Source organism: Ailuropoda melanoleuca, chromosome 16, assembly GCF_002007445.2.
Source record: "Ailuropoda melanoleuca isolate Jingjing chromosome 16, ASM200744v2, whole genome shotgun sequence".
In the NCBI taxonomy this organism is placed as follows: Eukaryota; Metazoa; Chordata; class Mammalia; order Carnivora; family Ursidae; genus Ailuropoda; species Ailuropoda melanoleuca.
In genome coordinates this window covers 56,421,452-56,434,806 of record NC_048233.1, presented here as the reverse complement: position 1 = coordinate 56,434,806, position 13,355 = coordinate 56,421,452, and the positions used below count along the sequence as shown (strand labels likewise).

At 36.7% G+C, this 13,355-nt stretch overlaps 1 protein-coding gene across 3 annotated transcripts in view; it reads right to left on the bottom strand.

The window, feature by feature from the left end:
- The window catches only part of LUZP2 (leucine zipper protein 2), a 466,696-nt gene that overhangs the window by 246,713 nt on the left and 206,628 nt on the right, over positions 1 to 13,355 (bottom strand). For 2 of the 3 annotated variants that reach the window (XM_019793075.2, XM_034645483.1), the window contains 2 exons: positions 7,469 to 7,586; positions 3,980 to 4,050 (listed from right to left, as the gene is read on the bottom strand). In XM_019793075.2, the coding sequence (XP_019648634.1) occupies positions 3,980 to 4,050; positions 7,469 to 7,586 (189 nt within the window). The remainder of the gene's footprint in view (positions 1 to 3,979; positions 4,051 to 7,468; positions 7,587 to 13,355) is intronic. The other variant, XM_034645484.1, reaches the window with a different exon arrangement.

Here is a 13,355-nt window from a genome sequence, read left to right as displayed (position 1 = left end):
TTCAAACTATGACAACACTACAGAGAGAAAACTGATACAAAGAAAGGTGGTGAATTGGGTTCTAGAGCCCATGTGTTCAAACTCTAGAGTCATTATACTACCTTTACAGGGAGGGAGAAAGAGGAGGAAAAGAAAGAAGGGAGGGAAGGATGGAAGGAGCTACATATTATCCCTAACACTCAGATCTTTAACAAACACTGAATGAAAATGCAAACTATTGTATTTCTAACTGATAAAAAAATTATGGTAAAATTTTATAATGATTATCATTTTATGATTATTTTTGAATTTTAATATTATTCTTTTTTGTTTTTTAAATGATATATATATTTTTAAATTAAACCATAAAATACTATATATTTTATAAAAATAAAATATGAGTGTGTGTGTGTATGTGTGTGTGTGTGTGTGTGTGTATCAAAAATTCCCACATACTGACATCTATAGGCAATGTAGGGAGCATAAAAAAATGAACTGTTGAAGTTGTTAAAAACTGGAGAAGGGAGAGGACGCTGCATATTTTCACGTCAAGGAAAGCTATCAGAATGGTAAAGATGATCTTTTGAAACTTCTGAACGTCTCTATATTCTCTTTTGCCTTCCAGGCTTAATGCTACACATTCTGCCGCCCTCATGGTTTAGGGAGCCCCCAATCTGTGCTTCACACTCTTGCTAAGTTATACTCCTATGAGAGAGGACTCCTGACTCACTCATGGGCCCCCTCCCCCAACAGGGATTTACCCCAACTGTAGCTACTACTCCAGGGTCCTATTTGGGATACTAGCCGAGTCTTTAATGCTAAAGGACTGACGGCTCCAGTGACAACTATGACAGCCTGCCCAGGGGGCTGAGCCCATTTCTGCACAGAATTTCGTTACAAGGGATTTGAAATGGCAGCTGTTTCCTACATCTTCATATCAAATTATAAATATAAAAAAACACACTCACCCAAGTCACACTACAGGAAGGCATTTTTCTCAAGTGGTTACCAACTTGTATGGTAAAAACACTTCAGACGGGGCACTTGGCACTATCCCACACATTCTTTTTGTCTTCAGAGAACATGATATTTTATAATCCTTTGGTACACAGAGTCTAAAACTGCCTTCTAGGAAATCTCCCACCCACCAGCCACCATAGTGAATAAAATGTTTTATCACTTTTTTCGAAGACAGTTTTCAGACACTTTAGGTTACCCTCCTACCCCCCAAGTTTCCATTTTGTGGGTACACACTCTTACTCCTCATATGGTATGGTTTACATCTGGTCCTCTGCTATGAATATGATCTAGGCTGTCAAAATATTACTGAAAATGTAACACTCAAGGGTCAACACAACATTTCATGCTCGCTCTCTCTCTCCCACGTGTACACACAAAAATATGCACACACATTCCCTTTCTCAGCAGAGAGTGACTCTTTGCTCACTCTGCATGGTTGTATATGGCCACCCCATAACCTCGGAGTTTACTTACTGACAGTCTGGTTCCAGCTACACAGGGAGACTGATCAGATGCCTCTTGGTTACAATTCCAAGAAGGAAATTGTAATTGATTTGGTTTTGTCTTGGTGATCACCTCTGAGCCTATTAACTGTGAGTGATGTTGGAGTCACATAAAAGAAGCCTGACTTCTTGAGACCACTCCTGCGGATAAGTGTCAGGTGGCAAGCATCCCAGCGGAGGAGGGATTATTAAGAGCGGGATGTACAGCCAAATGGCAACTACAACACAGTGCACTGTTTCAGACTCAGATAATGCTTCTAAATTTGCAATCAGTCAATATTTTTTTAATATTCCAAAATAACATTGTTTTTCTTTTATGGTTTATTAGTATCTCTTCTTTTCAAAATGAGATACAGGCCTGCTTCACCTTAGGCAACCATGATTTTTATATATCTCTTTCTAAGTAATCAACAAAAATTAATACATCAAAGGTCATATCTTTTTGAGAAATTACCTATTGTTAGAATTTACTGAATTTTCTATTCTGTCTTTGTGTACATTATACAAGTTACACATTTTAAACACGTTTTCAAATTCTGGATAAAATACTGAAATCGTGATACCATATATCTGCTCCGTTCTGTCCTTTCATTGAATGACTTGGCCCATCGTCTGGTAGTTTGTATACCATAACAAATGTGTAGATGATGATCTGAAATTCTTAATAAACCAAACCATGTTTTTTTTCTGGTTTCTCTGGATATTTCGTGTGACATGTAGAAAGAGCTAAACATAATTTAGGATGATTATCAGCAAACTAAAGGAATAGGCTTTTTCTTATCCACTTCACGCATAAGCCTGTCTCCTCATCCGTGTCTCTGCACCAATGAAGACAGACAGACTTGATTCCTCTCCGTGGTTCTCACTGCTGAGATCACCCTGTCCTGTCCTCCAAGCCAGCTTTCCTCAACCTGGTCTATGTCTCTTTCTTTCTACGCTGAACAATGTTTGCAGAGTGATCCTCCTAAAATACTTTATGTCATGCTCTTATAGAACTACCCAAAATGGGTTCTCTACTGCTAGTGGCTGAAGTCCATTCTGGACCAAGGCTTAGAAGTTTGTATCTCTGGTCCCAATCATACATGCATACAGCTTCGTTTGCTGATCTGCCCTCACTCACTCTGTCTTCCTCAGTCACAGCAACCCTGTCAGTGGTGCTGCGCATGTGCCGTGCAGGGGTCACTTCTTTTCTCATTTCGTTCTCTCCCACCATGGAATGCTCTATAAAAAGTCATCATTTTCAGTGTCTCTTGGTCTATTTTGACTAGTTATTCTTAATTCAAACTGCGGTTTATAATTCTCTGACACTGATTCAATGAACCAGATATTGAACATGGGTGCTTTAAGAGGTGGTTTATTTCAAACTAATACAATCACTTAAAATGACCTATTTCGGGGAATATCCTGGGAAAGTATTTTATACATGCTCTTTAATACTGAACTTTGAAGAGAATTTCATGCTCAAGAAATAATAATTTCATTTAAATAATAAAAAGAGTCAACATAGGACACTCAGTTTGATATTTTTAATGTGTCATTGGCTTGATCCAAATACACGTCAATGATAGATTTCTGGGTCAAAAGGCGAGGACAGTGGAGAAGATACAAGATGGCAAGAAGAGACTACATAGTATAGTGTGTGTAAGCTTCTTAACAGCTTTGTGCTTTGTGATGAGTGAACTAACGTGAAAGGGTGTGGCTATTGGGTGAGACACAGCAGAGCAAATTCCAACTAACACAACTCCCATCAACTCATTTAAGCCCTTTGAACAATAGTTCCTATGTATTAAATAGTGATAATCATATCTACTTATAAGGTAATTGTGAGGGTGAAATGGGAAAATATATATAAAACATCTGGCAGAGTCTCTAGTAAGTATATAACAAATGCTAGCTTGCCCCTACCTTAAAATATCTTCTTTTTTCCCTTTGAGAGGCAATTTCAAACCATATAGCTTTTTATACTGCATAGAAATCTATCTCACAATACACTTTCTTCAAAAAAAAATAATCCAACACTAATAAGATTAGACTAATTCTACTTATATTGTTACTAAGATTACCCCATTCTTCATCACCCCCACCATCATCGCCATGATCAAGTTTTCATCACAGGGCCCACTGAAATCAGTGTTACTGCATCTGTCTATTGATGGGCAGACTTACCACGGTCTATCTTCCTAAGATAATAGAGGAAAATACTACAGATCCATAAACATTCTGTGATTTGCAGACAAGCAGCATAGCATCACCATCACCAGAGAACTTGTTAGAAATGCACCATTTCCAGCCCCACCATAGATTTACTGTACACAAACCTGCATTTCAACAAGATTCTGAAGCCTTCAAGTATAAGTAAGAAGGTAAGTGAATTAATGCTTTGAGAATGACCTAACTTTTGTGAAGTTTCTGAATGGAGTTTGACACTCGGGGGGAAAAAAAAGAACTGAGAACATTAAAGGAAAGCACAGTCTTACCTTTGTCTCTGACCTATTTCCAGAAGCTTCTCAACATCAGTTTTGGAAGATTTCTCCTCATTTTTCAAAGACTGATAAGAAAAGTAGGAAAAGAAAATCTTATTCAAGTGATAAATTGAGGCTCACTTTCCTTTTGTCTCTATGGCACAGGTGTGACTGCTCCTAGCCCTGAAACAAGAATGTGCAAATGAGGCCACACTGATCCTCCTGGCCTTGAGGATACATGCAGGAATCGATGATGCCAAGCACAGGTGCTACCCAGTGGTGAAAGGGAATTGGCTGAGTTCCAGCCTTTAGAGGTTCGATGGAGGGGAAAATGGTCTCCAATATCTAGGTCTCTTTACAAGGGAGTACAAAACACATCTTCTGCTCTGCAGCTGAAGTTTCATTGTGTTCTTTGCAGGTATGGCAAACCAGCTCTGGCATAGTTTCTACAAATTCAGACAGACATAAAAGACCTCTCTGAATCAGCTAAGTCATAAAATAATTCAAGATCAAAGCAGCCCAAAAGCATGTACCTGTTTGGTCTTGTCTATTTATTATTAATGAGTAATGCAGAATACACAGAAAAACTAGGGCTATGTAAAATTGTAACTGCTCTGACAAGATAAGGTATTAAGAGAAAAAAAAATGAAGTACAACCTCAGTCATTAGTGTTTATTTACTCTGGCAAATTCAACATCCACAGAGTGTGACTTCAAGCAGAAAAGCCCACTGAGCTATTCTCATTACAGAATCTGTCCCATTAAGTCTTCCCTAAGAACTTTCTTATTTATACTCAATAAACTATTTAACAGGGTAACCTATCTTTCTTGCTATTAGAAGTTGGAACTGAGGAGCAATGATATTATTTGCAGGAAGAGCAGCTGTGGCAGGCAGAAAATTGACAATCTTAGGAATGGCAAATACTTGGTTTACTTAATATCTATTTAACAAATATCTATCATGAATTATGCAAAGTCCTGTGCAGGGGCATAGTGTCTGCCTTCACAAATTTTATAGTCTAATGCTGAAGTCAAGCAATTTTCATATAGTAAAATCAGCAGTCTGATGGGGGTGTGGTGGGCTGAACTGCTTAAGAAAAGCTTCTTTCTGGGCACCTGGGTGGCTCAGTCGGTGAAGTGTCTGCCTTCGGCCCAGGTCATGATCCCAGGGTTCTGGGATCAAGCCCCACGTCCACAGCCTGCAGCAGGTCACAAAATCTGCCTTTTGACTTCCTTAGGTGAAATACAGGGATGAGATTTTTGAACTGACTACTTTAGATAGTTATTGGAAAACTCAGAGGATAAAACAGATGTGGTAAAATTCTTGATGAAAAGTGCAATAAAATATGCTTACTCATTTATTGACTATCTGCTATATTCTGGGCATTCTGAAGGAAACCAGGATCAAGCAGGTGACTGGCTCCAAGAAATTTAAAATAAAAAAACAAACAAACGAAAAAGAACATGAGATGTAGAAATGGAAAGGGTAGATATAGACAGGAGTCAGCAAGGTATATATCAGTAGAAGAGCTGAAGTGTACTGGATTATTATTTACCCAGAAATGTCCAGGGAAGTGGGGTATATTTGGAAAATATTCTTGGTTCCTTTAAGGGTGCTAAAGGTTGAGATATCTACTAATTAATCAACATAATGCTTACTGGTTGACCTATGTTACCATCCATTACCATCCCATTCGGGGGCTATGGTTACAGAGAAGACTACAACAAGACTTTCAAAGCTCCTGTCTTCATGAAGTCCCATTGGGTTAAAATGTAGAATGGGCTATGTAGTATTCACTAAGAGTTTAAAACCTAGATTCAGTATTTATTAGATGTATGACTGGGCACTTCCTTGGCCTATTTGAGTCTTGTTTCCTCATTTTATGAGTAAAATTTTGTGAACAGATTGCTAAGAGGATTTAATAAGATAAAAAATGAAAAACACCTTGCATACTGGCTGACAGGAAATGGAAAAAAGAAAGGCATTTTTAAAATTGCAACTACATCTAGTGGTACAATTGTTACCCTTTTAAGAAACATGATTCTATGAAACTAGACATCGTTATCAAGCAATTTTCCAGATTGTGATTGGGTGTCCTAACTTAGGCTACCGGTATAGACACACTGAGTGTCCTGGTCACACATGGGCATCTCACCATATGCATGAGACAGTTTCAAATTGCCAGGTGTTTCATGCCTCTGAGAAGGTGCAGGTGTACTGAACATTCTTTGCCTCATATAACTGTTGAATTTCTACTTAATGATCAGGTGCAACTCTGGTATCAGCTTCCTACAGAAATTCACTTAGTCCCCTTTTCATCTGAGTCAGGGCTTCCCTAACATTCTGTATATTCTCCCGTCATAGCACTGTCCTTAGCCTGCTACCTGTCTCTGTGTTCTAATGGAGTATTGGTGGTTTTTCCGCTCTTATTTTAATGTCCTCAAGTTGTAATATAACTTTTAAAACATGAGCTTGGGCACTGGGCTCCTACGCCTGCTCTGCCACCTAACTCTCTCTGTGTCCCCTATAGTTTCTTAACCTTTCTCTAAGTCTTGCTTTCTCACCTACAAATGAAACTACTAATAACCAAAGTCTTCATGTAAAAAAATACAGACTGTACAAAGAAAACTAACACAAGACCTTGACCATGTTCAATAAGTTGTCATGGCTATGGACACCATCATCATCAACATCTTCAAGGAAGAAAAAGCTAAGGACCACACTGACTCCACATGGTTCAGAAATATGATTTTGTGCAGTAACTAATACACAGGCCCTGAAGCCAGATTTCCTACATTTAAACTCTGGCTTACCTTGTGACATTCAAAAATAATGTATCTCTTCTAAACATAATCCCTCATGTATAACAAGAAAAAAATCATATGAATAGTATCTATCTCACAGATATATTATGAAAATTAAAATTATGTCCTCAAAAAATTCAGTGTTCAAATATCAAAATATCAGATATTTCAGAAAATTTTTCTTATCAGATATAGATCTTGTCTTTGGCTTTTGACTGAGATTTCACCAAGTATTAATACATTTTCATAGATGACTCTTGACTTTCTAAGACATTTTCCCATTTTAGTAATGAGGATTATTAAAGAATCTTGAGAATTATCGTTTGTGGAATTTAAAATTCTCTTCTAGAGATCATTCCTACATTCATTCAACTCTTGGTCATAATTAGTTTTCATCATTTTATAATATAAAAAACACAGGGGTCAAATTGATCTTAGAAGCTATGAGAGACTGATGGCCTTGCAGAGCACATAATTTTCTCCTTTCTGAATCTGCAAACCACAGATTCCCAGACTGCATTTCAAATGACATTTCTTTTCAAAGCTCATAGGATAATAATGTGAATAAATAACTCCCCTGGTCAAACCCAGAAACATATTCAAAACTGGTAAAAAATGCAGGAGTCTTTAATGTTAATCCACCGAGACAAATGGGGTGAGTCCTCAGTCTTTGCTGCAGGAAAATTAGTTTTCATCTCACCTGAAGGTTGACTTTAATTCCATCAAGTTCTCTTGATGTCTTTGTCAGCTGATGGAGGATGTTGCTTCGCTCCTTAAAGACTTCTTTCAGCTGCTTTTCTAGCTCTGCATAGTCCTGTCTAACACAGAAAAAAATCGCATGAGAGCCCCTCAAAATCTTCCACTGGGCTTCAGCCTCCTTAAACAATATCACAGGACCTTGCATTTCAAGCAAAATCTAGACTAATTGCAACCTTAATTACTAGGATATTTTGTTTTTCCTCTTTCACCTAAAAGGAGAAAACCGAAAACCAAACAGTCCTATAACAAAGGTTTTATTTCGCATCGAGGGCTCTCTAGGCTATAGAGAATTTTCAGAACAATACTGTCTATCTTTCACAGGTTTAAGATAGTTTACCAGGTACCTCTTGGAAAACAGATATTTTCCATTACATCACCACACTTTTTCCTAAGGTCTTTGACATTTTACAGCATGAGATATGACTTGAACCAATGTATTTCAAATTCACAGACAGGTTCTGACACTGGGGAGACATACTTGGGGGTAGAGACAGGGCAGAACATAGGGTCTTGCTTCATTTCTGGTAGGTAGGGAAGGAAGTCCAGAGAAAAGACAGCCTTTCCCAAACATGTCTAAGAATTTCTATTGCTATTAAAGAGGTAATGGGAAAAACCCAAAATATCTATGAAATCATAAATACAGTAATTAGAGTAAAATTTGAACAGACTTGTTAACAATTTCATGAAGGACTTACTTAACTCCATATCATCTACACATATTTTTTCTCCTACTTTTCTCATATGTTCTTTGTAAGAAGACTAGTATTGTAATTCTCATTTTGCAAACATTGAAGAATGGAGCTCAGAAGGATCAAGTTACTACCTTAAGATCCTACTCAAGGAATGGATGAGCAAGTAGGGTGGGTTTGTGTATATTTATGTATGTTACAGCAAGTGAGTGTGTGTGTACACAGGGAAAATGTAGACAAGGGAAATGATAGTTGCCAGGGCAACTGATAGGGGGAAGTTAAAATGATCAACTGGAGTATACAGGAGAGTTGCTCATCTATGGAAGACTTCCTGGAAAAAGTAATATAAAATATAAGGTACTCTTGGAAAGTAGAAATGAGCTATATAAAAGGGGAAGGCACATGTGAATACTAATAAAAATGAGCTCACTGAGCTTTTTAAAAGTGAATATATATCAGAAGATTGGCGTCCCAGTGTGGGGCGGGTAGTCCGGACTGGCAGCCAAAATGAGGATATGGAGAGCATGAGCGAACGGATGCAAAACACTTAAGTGACAGAGGAGTTTAGGCAACTGTTTTGAAAACAAGTGTAAGTCATTAAACAGGGAGTGACGTGGTTGGATTTATGTTTCATAAAGATTTCCCTGGCTAAAAACTGGAGAGTGAACTGGGGGAGGAGGGGAAGGGAACTTGGCTAAAGGGAGGCTGGTAAGGAAGTTACCACGGCAACAATCCAGGGAAAAGGTTGTGGTGGCCTAAATTAGATTAGAAAACTGCAGAGACAGGGAAGCTTGGACTGATTTCAGCAAAACATGAAAAATTGAATCAATAATACATAATATTCTTTCAAATGTCTTTTTTGTCTTGTGTTACGGGAAAAGAGTGGCAGGGTGCTGGTTATTAATGTTGCCATGTTTCTGGCCGAGGCAACAGTTGGACATAGTCCTTTACTGAGAGAGAGGTCATAGGAAGAAGGTTTTTTTTTTTTTTTTTTAAGATTTTATTTATTTATTTGACAGAGACAGCCAGTGAGAGAGGGAACACAAGCAGGGGGAGTGGAAGAGGAAGAAGCAGGCTCCCAGCAGAGAAGCCTGATGTGGGGCTTGATCCCAGAACGCTGGGATCATGCCCTGAGCCGAAGGCAGACGCTTAACAACTGCACCACCCAGGCGCCCCGGAAGAACAGTTTTTAGTGAAAGTTAGGTTGACAAGTTCAGTTTTAAACTTGTAAGAAAATGGCTCTAACTTTCTAGTTTTTTTTTTTTATCTATAAAATGCAATATTAACTTATGTATTAAAGGAGGAACTTGGGTGCCTGGGTGGCTCAGTCAGTTAAGCGTCTACCTTCAGCTCAGGTCATGATCTCAGGGGTCCTGGGATGGAGTCCTGTGTCGGGCTTCCTGCTCAGCGGGGAGTCTGCTTCTCCCTCTAACTAGCACTGCTCCTGCTTGCTCTCTCTCCCAAATAAATAAAAATTTTTAAAATAAAAAGCAACTTATGTAGAGTTTTGAACCGACAGTATGTAATTAATTTGTAAAATATTTTAAAAATTCTCTTACTGAGAAATTTGATGAATTTTCAGTCTTTCTACAGAATTATAAAGGAACTAGGTCTACCAACGACCTTAGTGATGATTACTAAATGCATGTCATCTACAATAGATTTCCAATACAATTCTTTGCTTCCCCCCCCGCCCCATTTCTTAACTGTTGTTTTCTAGCACTCTTTATACTCTTGTTTGAAGGAAACTGGAATGCTCCCCTGCTAAGAACTTCAGTATTTCTCCCTCACCCTGAGATTTTCACTGATGAGTAGTGCCCCACCATTTCCTCTCGGTCTCACTAGCAAAGTCAAATAATGAGTGACAAGGCACATGTTCATCTATTTCTAATTATTCAGCTTTAGTTCTTATCCCAAGTTGTTTCTCAGGAAAGTTTGTGACAATAAACACATCTCCAAAATTATCTCAAGTGACCAGAATAAATCATGTTCGATAATGCTAGATAATGTGTTGACAATGTATTACATGCAAGATGGTGTTATATATATTTATTCATTTAATCTGAGAACAACTCTGTCAGATAAGCACTAGTCTTAATCCCATATTACAGTTGAAGAAATCGAGCCAGAGGGATGGTAACTTCCCAGAACAGATTTCTATTAAGGACGTGGTAGATTAGTCAGCCTTCAGAGTCTAGCGTCTTAGCCAATACTCTGGAAGAACACAGCGACTTGACGAGGAGTTTATAATAGTTAAATGTTCACTGTGCCATTGCAGAACTTATTATCTAGGACTTCTTCCTACACCAATATATATTAGTTTTTGGTATTGAAATTTTTTGCCATTTATTATTTTCCATTAAGTAAAATTAGGAATAGCATTTCCTTTTTTATTATTTACAATCATCTTTTAATCCTATTACCACATTTGGCCTTCAAATACATTCATTAGGAACGGAGAACTAGTTTAAATCCCTCTTTTATTCTGGTAAGTTTACTTAGAGCCACAAAAAGGATATAATTTATCAGGGAAATATAGTCAAAAGTGTTAATAGCAGCACTCTAGATTCAATCATTCAAGGTTTTAATAAAAGGGAAAATCAGGTTACTCTGTAAAAGTAATGTTAACAGAAGCACTGGTTAGCATTTTATCACATTTTCTTGCATTTACGAATGAGTGCATATTTACTCCAATTCATGTTATTTTTTCCCCATGACATTCATACATATATATTTCTTAATATTATATGACCCTACTACAGTTGTATTCTGCACCTGGCTTGTATGTCTCAGAGCTCTTCCCATGTCTACATATATTAAAATCCATGTGCTTATACTTAAATATATTTTACCACTGGACATTTAGGATGTTTTCAATTTTTCTTTCTCTCTTAAAAGTAATGAAATCCACATATGTGGGTACAAATATATTTTCCTGAAAATTCCTGTGGCATATATTTCTAGAAATGGAAATATTTCATTCCAGAGTTAATGTTAATTTTTATAGGTACTAGTAAGTTGCCTTCCTATAACATATTTAAGTCTATATTTCTATTATCAGTAGAGTATTCTGGTATTCTCCACACATTCGCCTGAACTGGAAACTGTCTTCCTCCTTTACTTCATTATGTTAGTGGCACGGGGAGGAAAATGATACCTTCTTTAGGACGTAATTTTCAATCACTTTATTGGGCAGATTGATTGTATTTTCATAACTTTCGTTAGTACTTGCATTTCTTTCCTTGAATTATCTGTGTATGTCTCCTACACATTCATATTTTGGGCTAGTTTTTGTATTTGCTTGCTGGGGCTGCCATCACAAAGTACTACAGAACGGGTGGCTCAAACAACAGAAATTTTTTGTCTCACAATTCTAGAAGCTAGAAACTCAAAATCAAGCTGTTGGTAGAGCTGATCCTTATGAGGCCTGTGAAGGAAAGATGTGACCCAGGCCTCTCTCTTCTGGCTTGCAGATCACATCTTTTCCCTACGTGTCTTTACATTGTCTTCTATGTGTGACTCTGTGACGAATCTTCCCTTTTTATAGGTAGCTTCCAAAAACACCCACCCCCAGATGATGTTACATCGCAGGTACTGGGGGTAGGGACTTCAATGTATGAATTTTGGGGGATACAACTCAACCCATAAGAGTTATTTAATCTTCTGATTTATAAAAGCTCTTGTCCAGTAAGGTTTTTAACTGCCATTACAGTGAAAATATTTTCCAAATAGATTTTTACATTTACTAATTTGCCAATTCCTTTTAAATATACATGGAGATAAATCTTTTCCTTGATGGTATCTGCATTGCTCTTACACAAACAGATCTTCTCCATCCCAATACTGTTCTTCAAAAGATGTCATGAAGACATATTAGTTAATTGTTGCTAAACTACAAAATTAATTTTGGAATATGCTATTTATATTTTTTTCACATATATGTATATATGAAAAGATGGGAATATAATTTAGGTAAGCACAGCCAAGTGTCTTAGCACAGTTGTGACATCCTTTCCCCACTGATTTTGAAATGACATTTTCTGATGTACCAAATTCCTTTTTACTGTTATGTTCTGAAACCTCTATTCTGATCTATTGATGAATTTGCTGTAACACTGTATCATGGTTTATTGCTGTAATTTGTTATTTCCTATATTTTACCCTATCATTTTTATTTATAGTTTTATTGATAAATTTTCTGTATCGGTGTATTCTCAGTGAATTTTAAAATCACTTTGTCAATTTCATAAAAAAAAACTTCTATAAGGAATTTAATTGAAACTGCATTCATATTATAGTTATAATTAAGGAAATAAGTAACAAAAAGGTACCTTTCAATCCCAAAGATAGATGGTCTCATACATTATTTCAGGACTTTTATGTGATTCAGCAATGCTTTAAAGTTACTTCAAAGAGTTTTTGCTCTTTTCATGTTAGACTTATTGCTGTTATTGTGGGTGTATTTTTCCATTCCACTGCCCACATGAATGTTGCTAGTTTCTTTTAAAGCTATTGACTAAGTTGCTCTTGATTCCAGATATCTTATTAAACAAACGCAGTACTTATTATAGTTACTTAGTTGATTTCTTTGGCTTTTTCAAGCGGACAGTAATATTTTCTTTCAATAATACAAAACATCTTTTATTCTCATAACTTTTATTTTTTTTTCTCTTTGTTAATTATACTGGAGAAGACCTCCAAAACAACGCCAAGTGGAGAAAATGACAGTAGATCATCTAATTTGTTTGTGGCTTTAGGATAGCTATTAATATGTTTCATCAGTGAGTAAATGTATACGAATGCTTGCTGTAATTTTCAGGTGATACCATTGTTCTCAGGCCTTTTTTTTTTTTTTTTAATAAAATTTTTACTGAGTTGTAGCACTTATGCAGAAAACAAATCCACAATCTCCAGGGCACATTTCATTAACTCTCACAAAGTAAACACGAGAAATTTTAAAATGAATCATGCACCCTAGATGATATTCTTTGACTTCGCCCATTTAATACATTCACTCTCTTCCCCAAATATAACCAATATTTTTATTTCTATTACTTCATAATCATTTGCCTATGTTTGAAATGTATGCAAATGTTGAATGTCTTTTTATTTTTTTATTTCATTTGTTTTATACAACAT